The sequence below is a fragment of the Melitaea cinxia genome, chromosome 10, assembly GCF_905220565.1.
Source record: "Melitaea cinxia chromosome 10, ilMelCinx1.1, whole genome shotgun sequence".
Lineage (NCBI taxonomy): Eukaryota > Metazoa > Arthropoda > Insecta > Lepidoptera > Nymphalidae > Melitaea > Melitaea cinxia.
In genome coordinates, this window is record NC_059403.1 from 7,439,094 (window position 1) to 7,452,140 (window position 13,047).

Genomic DNA, 13,047 nt, shown 5'->3' on the forward strand with positions numbered 1-13,047 from the left:
TCCACAATTTTTGAACATTTTTCTTAATTCCTGCTCGTCATTGGCAATGCACTAACGTGCAGTCCAAAAAAAAAAAAAAAAAAAAAAAAAAACAGTGACAACTGACACTTGTCAGTTCACACTTGTCACATCAATGTTTTAAATGTAACGGCTATTTACGTTTTCCATTATAAAGAGTAATTTCTTACTTCTTTGAAAATGGAAAGTCCACCTTTATTTCTAGTTGATGAGAGAATAAAAACATTTAAGAAATGGCCCTTTGGTGATAAGAATAAATGTAATATTCGTAATATGGCCGAAGCTGGTTTTTATTCGGTGGCAACAGGAGATGAAGACGCGGATGCTGCGAAGTGTTTCCTCTGTGGAAAAGAATTAGATGGTTGGGAAGCCAGCGATGACCCTTGGGTGGAACATAAAAGCCATGCCGCTAAATGCGCATTTGTTCAGCTAGGAAAAAAAGAAGATGAGTTGCTAGTAAATGTTTTTCATTTTTAATAGTTTGATTTCTATTACTATATGTATGCTTGAAGAATCTGGATCTTGCCGTCTGTTATATTGCCAATACATCAATGGCCATAACCTTTTATTTTAATGCTTTTTATTTTATTGAAGGCGTTTATGAGCTTTCTGTAAATGTAACAATTACAGCAATGTAGGCAGCATCACTGTCTTCTATAATTCCAATAAATAAACGCTTTACACTGAACTCCTTTCAGTACAATGAAAAGAAAATATTTTTTGGTAAGGCTTTAGATTATTTAGAACCATCGAATTATCTAAGCTCAAAATTTGAGCATTTATTGGCATAATTTCGTTACAAAAAAAAACCCTAACCTATCTAATTACCAAATAAGACTGTTTATCGACATAATTTGGTTACAAAAAAAATAACCCTAACCTATCTAATTTCAAAATGCGGTTCTTAATCTAAAGCCTAGCCACTTTTTTAATGACACAATACAAATACACAAACCGTGACAACATCTTATCACTTTAGAGTTTAGGCTAATATTTCTCATGAACGAGAATTGTTCAAGAGTTGTAATGATTATTGTGTCATATATTCATTGTTTCAGCATTGTTTTAAATAAATTGCATGCTAAGTTAGCTGATCTAATGGACATAGATCACAAGTTTATTCTAATACTCTGTGTTAGTCAAAAGTTCTTAAATACATATCGGCCCATTGGCACAATATGCAGTGCCCTGCTTTCAGCTCCAAGGATGGGTGGCTCATTCCCAACTTAGGTTTAATGTTTATAAGTCTATTATGTATAAATATATGATTCAACCTGTAACAATTCCACTGCTGGGCATAGGCCTCTATCTCCATGTAGGAGAAAAATTTAAGGTTAATCCACCACACTACTCCACTAGGGGTTGAAGGATATGTTCCCTACTATGAGTAACAATAGCTATCAGGTAGTTATGATAACAACCGGGACCGACTATGGTTAACGTGGTATCCGAGGCATGGTATATAGTATTGAAACAAAAATTTAAAAGATTATTACTTGTAATATATGTATATTGCATGATTGTCATTTTAATTTTACATAGAGGGATGGTCGTAATTCGCCTTTATGATTATATTTCATTCTTATTTTTTTCTAACTTTTCTGTGCTTGTGAATAAATGAATGAATGAATGAATGAACACAACTTAAGAACTAAATATTTACAGATAGTTATGGTACAAATCATGATTTGATTTGATTATATATAGTATAACTAACCAACCTGGCAAACTTCAATTTTAGTATAATAATTATATATATCAAAATATAGTCTATCTTTCAAGTTGGATCAAACTGCACACGGTGTGCAAATTTGATTAAAATTGGTGAAGTAGTTTAGGAGTCCATCACAGACAAAAAATGTGACGCGTAATGTATATATTTTAAAATATATATTTTCTTCTTCTTCTTCTTTGGCTTTAGCACCCTTGCGGAATTGCCAGTATCAGAGTAGATGCTTCAATGTTCGGTGAGTGTCTGTTGTTCAGTTAGGACATTGACAAGACTGACTTTGCTATTTATCAATAATTGTGGAAGTACAAGTTAAATAAAAAGAAAAAAGTTTTTTTTTTTTACCGATATTGAAAGAAACTGTTGCTCTACCTAGAACAAAACACAACAAAGGTTAGTAGGACATTACTCTATAGTCTAATGTTATTTTCTACAATAAACGCACACAAAGTATCAACAAATGGTGTATGTACAAAGGATAGCACAGATTTAAAATCAGTAGGGCGTGGGATAACAGGCGGAAGAAAATTATATAGTGAGGATACATTTTGTGAGCAGCTAAAAAATATGTGTTCAGGGGAGCCTTCGTCTAATCCGCATTCACAAAGGGAGCTGTCTCTTATTCTTAATTTGGCTAGAAAGACAGGGTTGCAAGAATGGCCAAGGCGAAGTCGGCATATTGTGGAACATACATACTTGGCCGCTTTGTAGTACTTAAAAAAACCAAGGTTTGGAGGGTATTTTATATATATTTTGTTGGTGGGTTAACCTTCACGACTTATGTCAGCCTAAATAAACACCCCATTCGTAACCTACGAAAAAAAAAGCATTTATGTTCCTGCTATTCTTTACGAGCATGTTGCGTGCCTAGCCTTCTTCTTCCTCTAGCTATAATATATATAATTATATTATATATATAATCAAATCATCAATATATATTGTAACAATCATAATTACTAGCAGTGCCCGCGACTTCATCTGCGTGGAATTTAACAAAAAAGGTTTTGTTCAGTGTGCAGATTTATGAAATAAATAGATTTCTATAATAAAACTAGCCTAAGTTACTACTTATCCGGAATTACGGATTAGCTGAAACAAACAGACAGACAAAAGTGGTAAAAAATGTTATTTTTGTATATGTACTATGTAACATCCATATGCATTTAGTAAAAAGCAGTTATTTTAATATTACAAATAGACACTCCAATTTTATTGATTTTTATACATAATAATTATATATATTATAATGATTATTACTGTTATTCATGATTAGGGATAGTTCATTGTGTGTTTAAATTAAAAATATTTTTCTGTCAGCTTTCAGAATTCCTGTCAGTCATCAAGCAGTACATGATAAATGAAACTAAACGTACAGCAGAATTAGCAAAAGAAAAAATTGAGGAAAAAGCAAAGTCAGTAAGACGAAGGTGCTTAGGAAAAAGTAAATAAATATGTAGCATGTGCGTTCAGCACATTATTAGAAGTGAAGAATTGCCAGTTTGTCTAATCCAAACAAAACCATTAACTGTAGTATTGTTGATATAATTAAACAAAAACTCCTATTTCTTTAAAGTTCTTACAATTATTAGCCTACCAAATTTCACCTCAACTATACAAATAGTAGAGGTGATTTTAAAGGGACAGTCATAATTAAATTTTAACACTAAGTACAGTGAGAAGGAAACTGACCAAACACTTAAATTGTTGATTTTTTTTAATCTTGGTTATATTGTTATCAATTTGGGTTATACTAATATACATAATTAATAATAATCAAAAAAATATAGTGGTAACAAAAAACATTTCGATTTTATGTTTTATTAGAAATTCCCTAAAATAGGAAGACAATTTTGTGATTTCTTACCAAGTACAAATTTTATGTATGTACACATGGGTTTCTCATGTTTGAGTTTTAAGACTTGACTTATTAATATGTATGAAAGAATAAATTCAATAATTCTTAAGCTAGTAATAATCAATGTATTTATATTGTAAAAATAAAAGCTTTTTTATAATAACTTGCTATTTTTATTTCCATTTAATTATAGAATATTATTTAACCTCGAAAGGCCCAAACTCAATTTAGGTACACATGAATTAAGGCCTAGCCTTAGCGTCTTTAGTGCGACAAAGGTAGCCCTGCGGTCACTAACTACTACTACACTAGGTAGCCAGGCGGTGCTGTGTGGCTACGGCACTAAAGAATTTAGCCACCCCCTCTCTTCCCGTGGGTGTCGTAAGAGGCGACTAAGGGATAACAAGGTTCCACAACCACCTTGGAACTTAAGAAGCCGACCGATGGCGGGATAACCATCCAACTGCTGGCTTTGAAATACACAGGCCGATGACGGGCAGCAGCGTCTTTGGTGCGACAAAGCCAGTACTGCGGTCACCAACCCGCCTGCCCAGCGTGGTGACTATGGGCAAAACACATGAGTTCACGTTATTTTTGGCGTAAACTTGTGGAGGCCTATGTCCAGCAGTGGACTTTATAGGCTGTAATGATGAAATAAATAATAATAATTTTTGCTTAATATTTTATTTTTTTACTATGAACAGTCAACTTAAATGGTGGCTTTAGCCACTCTTGTAAGTTATTGATTATTGGGAAATATTCCTTATATAAAGCATAAACCAATGTATATTTTTTGTTATGAAGACTCGTTTCGAGTAAGAACATCTTCCTCATCAAGACACACAATAATCGGTTCAAGTGTATCCAGCTCACACAGTACTTCCTTCTCTCGTTTTGTTATTATTCTCTTAGAACGTTGTTTAAGATTAGATTTGGTACGACGTGACGTTCATGAAATGAACTTTGTGTTTTTTGTTGTTTTTTTGACGTTTGTTTCGAATAAAATTATTAAACAATTATAAATTTATTTCACAAAAAAAATTATCTGAAGAAAACTACGTAGCTTTGCTATTACCTTCTCCCCCCCCCCGTTACGTAGCTCAGCGTAGCAATCAAACTTATCCCTCCTCACCCCCTCGACCATGCTACGCGGCTTAAGGACGCTCCCTAATGTATTTTTCATGCATCATCAAAAAAAAAAATTAGCATTCTGTACTCCCACTGTATAAATCTATAAGTCTGCGAAACTTCATACTCTTGCGTCCACGCAAGTATCGTAAAAAGAGGTACAAACTTTTTGTTCACGTAGGTACCTATCTATTAGAGATGCCACGAATAGTAATTTGGCCGAATACCGAATACCGAATGTTCGGCGAGGCTCTTGGCCGAAGCGCCGAACATTCGGCAGCCGAATATTCGGCCACACTTAGTACTTTTCGCGGCAACAAGACACAACTCGTCACCGTACGAGTTTAAACTTGCATCGCTGAAGTAATACGTACTTCACGGTCGTGTTACAACCTGCTTTATTTGTTGGTCGTTGGTGCATCGTACGTACTGTATACCTATTAAAATATAACATTTAATGTTATTGATTACCATAAGAAATATCACCGTTGATTCGAGTAAAGTTAAATGAATCCAATTATAAGAAATCGCCTATTTGGAACTTTTATGAAATTTATAATGAAGACAATAAACTGGCAGTTTGTTTGTTGTGTTTATTTCTTACCACTGGTAGATTTTAAATATTAATTTGTTAGTTCTTTTTTTGGTTAAATAAATATCTTTTTGAGAAATATTTTGAGTTTTTCATAATTTATTTGGTAATACTTACTGTATTTTAACATAAATAAGGAAGTATATCTGTTTATTACGATTTCACGCCCAAACTGCTGAACCGATTTTAATAAAATTTGGTACACAGATACTCTAGAGCCTTAGAAAGGACATGGGCTATAATTTACGCGAAGTCGCGGAAAAACAGTTCGTAGGAAATAAAAAAATTGCTATTCGGTATTCGGCCAAATGGTTAACCATATTCGGCCGAATACCGAATAGCGAAAATAAGAGGCCGAATAGCCGAATACCGAATAATTGCCGAATATTCGTGGCATCTCTACTATCTATAATATAAAAATGAGTCGCTGAATGTGTTGCTAAGCGCAAAACTCGAGAACGGTTGGACCGATTTCGCTAATTCTTTTTTTAAAATATTCCTTGAAGTACGAGGATGGTTCTTACGGAGAGAAAAATTCTAAAAAAAAAAATTAAAATTTTCTGAAAAAGTCTAAAAACAACACTTTTCTATACTCCCATACAAAAGATTTGTGATAATACTTAAAAGTCACTGTTAGGCGATACGAAGTTCGCCGGGTCAGCTAGTTAATATATAAAATTATAACGTACTAGCGACCCGCCCCGGCATCGCACGGGTGCAATGCTGATACTAAATATACTACAAAATGTCTTTATTTATAGTGTGAAGCTAGCTTATGACATGGTTATTAACATAATAACAACATTCAAATATGCGTCGTTAGATTACACGTTGTTACAGAATCCGTTGAAGAAATAAAGGTTCACTGCTCGTTCCCCGTAGGTGATAGCTTGATAATTTGTAGCCTATATGTTGACCCGACTTCTTAATAATATTCGTACCAAATTTAAAGTAAATCCATGCAGTACTTTTTGAGTTTATCCCGGACATACAAACAGACAGACAAAAATTCTAAAAACTATATGTTTGGCTTCGGTATCGATTGTAGATCACACCCCAAGTATTCTTTAAAAAAAATATTCAATGTACAGTTTTGACTTTCCTACCATTTTATTATATGTATAGATAAATCTATAAGTCTGCTAAATTTCATACTCTTTCGTCCACGCAAGTATCGTAAAAAGAGATACAAACTTTTTGTTTCACGTAGGTACCTATTGATATATAAAATTATAACGTACTAGCGACCCGCCCCGGCTTCGCACGGGTGCAATGCTGATACAAAATATACTACAAAATGTCTTTATTTATAGTGTGAAGCTAGCTTATGACGTGGTTATTAACATAATAACAACAACATTCAAATATGCGTCGTTAGATTACACGTTGTTACAGAATCCGTTGCAGAAATAAAGGTTCACTGCTCGTTCCCCGTAGGTGATAGCTTGATAATTTGTAGCCTATATGTTGACCCGACTTCTTAATAATATTCGTACCAAATTTGAAGTAAATCCATGCAGTACTTTTTAGTTTATCCCGGACATAACAGACAGACAAAAATTCTAAAAACCATATTTTTGGCTTCGGTATCGATTGTAGATCACACCCCAAGTATTCTTTAAAAAAAATATTCAATGTACAGTTTTGACTTTCCTACCATTTTATTATATGTATATGTTACGCTCAAAGATCGAAAACGCTCATTGAGCGAAAAAATAGCTCACAACGCGATGTGGTCACAGTAAAACATCCACATAGCGAAATTCGTGTTATGGCTCTAATGAAAACGCGCACGACGCGTTGTGGCAATCAAAGAAAGATCAAATAGCGAAATTCGTGTCGTGGCTTACATGCTATTCGTTCTCAACGCGTTGTGGCAATGAAGAAAAGTCATGACGCGTATGGAATACTATTTGATTACAACGCACACTACTTTCCGATATAGATCCTACTAGGCCTAGGCTGGAAACGTTTTGGTAGATGTCCTTAAGAAATATTTTTCATTTTATAAAATCACGGCATAACGTGTTTCTCATTATCAAATATATTAAGTATATAATTATATAAATTAAAATAAACGATATTTATTATTTATTGACATTACTTTATATTTAAAAAAATCAGTGTATTAAGTAATAAATCACTGAACACAAAATATTCATATCATTTGTAAATTACTCATAATTCACATAAAATGATAAGGGTTTTAATTTTTTCATGACAATTAAAATTCTTTCAAGAAATAAAAATATTTAACACAAATGTTTATTGATCACCAATAAACAACAACAATGTATCTATATTAGAAATAACTATAATTGTGAAATATAAGTATTTGATTGCTATTTATTTTTACATGAACTATTACTGTGGTATTTTGAGTTGCATTTTATATTCTTGGAGCGACACTTGCACTTTTTATCAATACAGTATCTTTTGCAGTGGCACATTATAAACCCTTGCTTACTTCCAGACGATAACATAGATGCCGAGCGAAGTGTTAACAATGAAGTTGAGGGCATATCACAAATGTTAATAAAGTTGGTTTCAGAAAGTGTAAATTCATTACGTGCATAAAGTCTATCGAGTGTACCTTCCTTGTTTCCTAACTGGCAGAGACCTGATGGATTAATGCTCATGACAACACACATAACATTCCTGGGTGCTGCACGTCCTCTATCAACTTCAGGAACTCTAACTAAAACGTTAGTACCAATTTCAACACAGGGAAATTTCAAATTAGACAATGCAACCATTTTGTTTGCCTGTTCCTGTAGACCTAATTTAGCACATTCTCTTTCAACGTTTATGCTATTCTTTCTGAAACCGAGCTTACAAGTTACATTTGCTCTCTTTACTTTTTCTGTAGTCATAATAAAACTGCGATCAGTGCTTGTTTCCACAAACTCACGTAATTTATCGTAAAACAATTCTTTTTTATTCGTCATAATTAGCGCTGACATTAAAATTCACTCTCATAAACAGAAAAGAAATGAATAAAACTGAGGTTTCAATGCGTCTTTGCACCCGAGCCGACACCGACAAGTTACAACCTGTCCGTCGTGATATGGTTAACACAATGAATGGTCAGAACGCGTCATGACTTTTCTTCATTGCCACAACGCGTTGAGATCAAATAGCATGTAAGCCACGACACGAATTTCGCTATTTGGTCTTTCTTTGATTGCCACAACGCGTCGTGCGCGTTTTCATTAGAGCCATAACACGAATTTCGCTATGTGGATGTTTTTCTGTGACCACATCGCGTTGTGAGCTATTTTTCCGCTCAATGAGCGTTTTCGATCTTTGAGCGTAACATATAGATAATATACGCGATGCGCTCTCTACAGGCAAATTTCCTAAGGTGTTCAAGAAAGCCATCATACACCCGATCTATAAGAGTGGGGATCGAGGCTGTGTTAATAACTATAGGCCAATAGCCGTACTTCCTGCTCTCTCAAAAATACTGGATTGGATTATGAATAGCAGGCTTACTAATTTTCTGGAAAAAAACAATCTTCTCTCACCTGCGCAGTTTGGCTTTCGTGCGGGTAGATCCACTTCTGATGCTGTAAATGAACTTACCAACTTTATAGTATCAGAGATGGATGGAGGGCGGAAAGTCTTGGGTATATTCCTGGATATTGCCAAAGCATTTGACACGGTTTCTGTACCCCTCCTTATCCGGAAAATGGAAAATCTAGGGATTAGAGGTGTACCTCTATGCCTTTTTGAAGATTATTTGAGTGAGCGTACCCAGAGAGTTAGAATAGACGAATACATCAGTAACGAACGTACATTGACTTATGGCACGCCTCAAGGTAGCGTACTGGGACCTACTCTATTTCTTATTTACATCAACGACCTGAGTATGCTCACCCTCCCTGGTTGCAAAATAATCAGCTTTGCCGACGACACTGCTCTCTTATTCACTGCAGATACTTGGGCCGAAACATACAGGTATGCTCAGTCGGGTTTCAATACTATCTCAAAGTGGTTACGAGAAAACCTACTGACTTTAAATATCGCGAAAACCACTTACATCACTTTCTCCTTTAAAGGCATTGTACCACAGTCTACTACTCACGCCATACAAGTTCACTCGTGTTCTGAACCACAAAACGCTACATGCGACTGCACACGCTTACAAAAAAAAAGAGACTGTAAAATACTTGGGAGTAGTGATTGATAATAATCTTAGATTTGATGAACATATAGATGCGATTATTAACAGGTTACGAAAACTTATATACGTCTTTAAAACAATAAGAAATGTCTTGGATGCTAACCGATTGAAATCTGTCTATTTTGCCCTCGCTCAATCGGTGCTAACTTATTGCATCACGTCCTGCCGGCCTAGCATGCTTACAACGAGATATCTCTTGACGAGAGAGAGAGATAATGTCTACATCGAGTATTTTCTCGATTACCCTAACATGCGCACTACGAGAGACAAAATTCTCTTCCGAAGACTTCGCCTTGTCGAGTAGAGAAACATTATCAACCATAATCACAACTGAATATCATTCTTATTTCTTATTTCTTATGTCGTAAAGTTGAATTTACAAGGTTATTGACCAATCGTGCCAAACCGGGATGAGCCAACGTTTGTATAATTTCAAACGAGTGACACATGTTTTATTTAACAATGTTCTCGGCCTTTTGGCTAAGATAAAAAGTGTATATCTAATTTAAAAAATCTAATATGGAAAATAAAACGGCGTAAGTAAATGAATTTAATTATATATGTAAAACAATATGCTCGTGTTGTGCTTTATATCTTGTCGCACATTAGATAATTGTAATTCTATCACGCATTGTTTTTTTTTTTTTTTAATTTTTAAAATTTTTTGAATTTTTGGATTTTTTTTTTTTGATTATTGATTTTACTTTTATTCTATTTTATTTTATTTTTAGTTATTGATTTTTTTAATATAATTTTGTTTTGATTTTTATTCTGAATGTTGTCTTGTCTTGTTGTATTATTATTATTATTATTTAGAATAAGAAGCAACAGGGCGCAAATACGTTTTTTGTGTCATTATATGGCACCCTTCACTCGACTTTTCGCATTTCCCTCTCTTCGTATACCGAAATTATATAATTATAATAAGGAAACGCCATCGTATACAAAAAATAGGCACCCGGTTTTATTTATTTTTTATTTATCGTCTTTCTCGTCGATAATATTGAAAACGAGAAGTTTCTCTTTCTAAAACGACAAAATTCGACAAAATTACGATGTCATGTTAGCTTCCGTAGAGATAAATATCACAGATCACTAAAATTTAATGATTATCTCTTCTATTGACGTAACGAGAAGAGTATCGCGTGCACGCATGTTAGCTACTGTAGACATAGAGAGATAATACGAGAAAAGGGGTAGACAAAATTTTGTCGTGGCGCGCATGCTAGGCCTGCTGGTCTTAACGGTGCGCCAATTGTTTATACTTTTCACCCTACTAAGACAACACACACTTCTTGAATATCACCCGTCAGTGTCAGACGCCAAAAGGCGGTACAATCCTGTACAGTGTAGCAAGTTTTCCACAAGGTTCTCAAAGCGATTCTTTTGCAGCTTGGGTGGCTTCTTGTACAACAAAATCAATAGATTTCTGCCTATATACAACCTCACTAAAAATAGGTGTAAACGGAAATTAACTGGCTGGTTACAGAAATTGAACTATGATGACACGGAAGCGATTCTTTCTGCCCTTACTTAGAGTACTTCTAACATACTAGCACCCACACCCACACAACACACACACACACACACACCACCTAACCCATATCATACCACGAATAATATAAAATATACTAACCTTAGATATACAAAGTTACTATCTCATATAATATTGTTTACAACAAAATTGTTAATGCCCGTATGATGAGAATTGAAATGTACTTTTTTAAGGGGTGGAGACCTGGTGTCCTGAAACACAGGCCTCGAGCCTAGCTTAGGCACCAGTCTCCCACAATATTAGTGCTCATGTTATTATGTACCTATCTAATGTCCTGTTAGCAATATTGTGGTGAGAAAATAAATAAATATTATTATTATTATTTCACTGAATGTCACTCCGCCCGCCTAATACATAATAGATACATATATTATAATAACTACTTATATAAATAATATAGTAAATTTACTTATACTTACATATATAAATATAAGCGGGTGGAGGAATACACCCCGGCAGGGAGATCAAACGGCCGGGGGTTAGGGCTGAAGGCTGAGAAACCGGCGGACAATCCTAGCCGAGTCAAGTAACACCGCCTTCTGCATCCTGGCTGCGAGCGAACCGTCCCGGATCCCCAGTTGCCTCAGATGGTGAGCGAGGCTAACCGGGATCAAACCGTTGGCAGATATTACGATAGGGATTATTTCAGCAGACCCCACACCCCACATGTCGACAATCTCGTGCGCCAGATCCAGATATTTACGTTTTTTCTCAGTCTCGGCTTTCACGAGGTTCTCGTCATGCGGGACGGTGATGTCCACTAAAAATACCCTCGACCGTGCCCTGTCCATCACCACGATATCAGGCTTGTTCGCCAGTATCGTCCTGTCTGTGGCGATAGGCAGGTCCCAGTAGAGCCGGACTCCGTCGCGTTCGAGTACTGGCACCGGTGAGTATTGGTAATACGGCATCCTCTGTTCCAGGAGACCGTACATAAGAGCAAGCTCTTGGTGGAGAATCTTGGCCACTTGGTTGTGTCTGTGCAAGTACTCAGTATTAGCAAGCGCGGAACAACCCGAAAGCACATGCCTGAGTGACTCACCGGGATGACGACAGGCTCAACAGAAGTCGGGAGTGCCATCCTTCAGGACGTGCTTTCGGTAGTTGTTCGTCTTGACCACCTGATCTTGTATTGCACAGACAAAACCTTCGGTTTCCCCAAAGAGGTCGCCGAATCGCAGCCACTGCACGGAGGCCTTACTGTCCACGTGTGGTGCGTGAAGCGCCTTGTAGAACCGTCCATGCAGTTCCTTCTCCATCCATACGGTCTCCCGGTCAGAGGTGCTCAGTACGACCGGTTTCTGCCAGTTCTCTTTGGCCAAGGCTAGGGGGGTTAGTCCTTTGTCACACATTGAAACGTCACCATGCAAAGCGCTGTCCCGTCTCGTTTCAAAGTAGGCCCTGAGGCTGCACACCTCGCGGTTATGCATAGTCTTAGCGCTTAACATGCCTCGACCACCACACTTCCGCGGGATGTACAGTCTCATGACCGACGACTTAGGGTGGTGCATGCGATGGTGCGTCATAGTTGTGCGGACTCTTCTGTCCAGGGCGTCAAGTTCGGTCTGAGTCCATCTGAGTATGCCAAAGGTGTACAAGAGAGTGGGCATGACCCAAGCGTTATAGGCTCGGACCTTGTTGGCTCCAGACAAGTAGCTCCGAAGAACTTTTGTCAGCCGTCCAAAAAAGATTTCACAAACTGCCTGTTTCATGTCCACTTCCTTCACCCCTATGCATTGTGACATACCCAGATACCGGTAAGATTCAGCTTCGGAAAGGGTCTTGAATGAAGTTAATTCGAGACTAAGCTGCGACGATTGAGTCACCTGACCCCTGTCCACATGCACGACCGCACACTTATCCACTCCAAGCTGCATCCTGATGGAACTGCTGAACTCCGTAGTGATTTTCAGCAGTTCCTGCAGGCGTGCAGCGTTAGGTGCCAGCAATTTGAGGTCGTCCATGTAGAGAAGATGGGAGACTT

General features: G+C 36.6%; 1 protein-coding gene and 1 long non-coding RNA gene across 2 annotated transcripts in view; one reads left to right on the forward strand and one right to left on the reverse strand.

Moving 5' to 3' along the window:
* LOC123656932 overlaps positions 1–13,047 on the reverse strand; it is a 20,873-nt gene continuing 7,826 nt past the window's right edge. The window contains exon 3 of the long non-coding RNA XR_006743620.1: positions 1–51. This is a non-coding gene — a long non-coding RNA (uncharacterized LOC123656932). The remainder of the gene's footprint in view (positions 52–13,047) is intronic.
* On the forward strand, positions 105–3,512 carry LOC123656930 (baculoviral IAP repeat-containing protein 5). Its single transcript, XM_045592542.1, has 2 exons — positions 105–474; positions 3,065–3,512. Exons 1-2 carry the CDS (start codon positions 199–201, stop codon positions 3,194–3,196), a joined length of 408 nt encoding a protein of 135 aa, XP_045448498.1. The 5' UTR covers positions 105–198; the 3' UTR covers positions 3,197–3,512.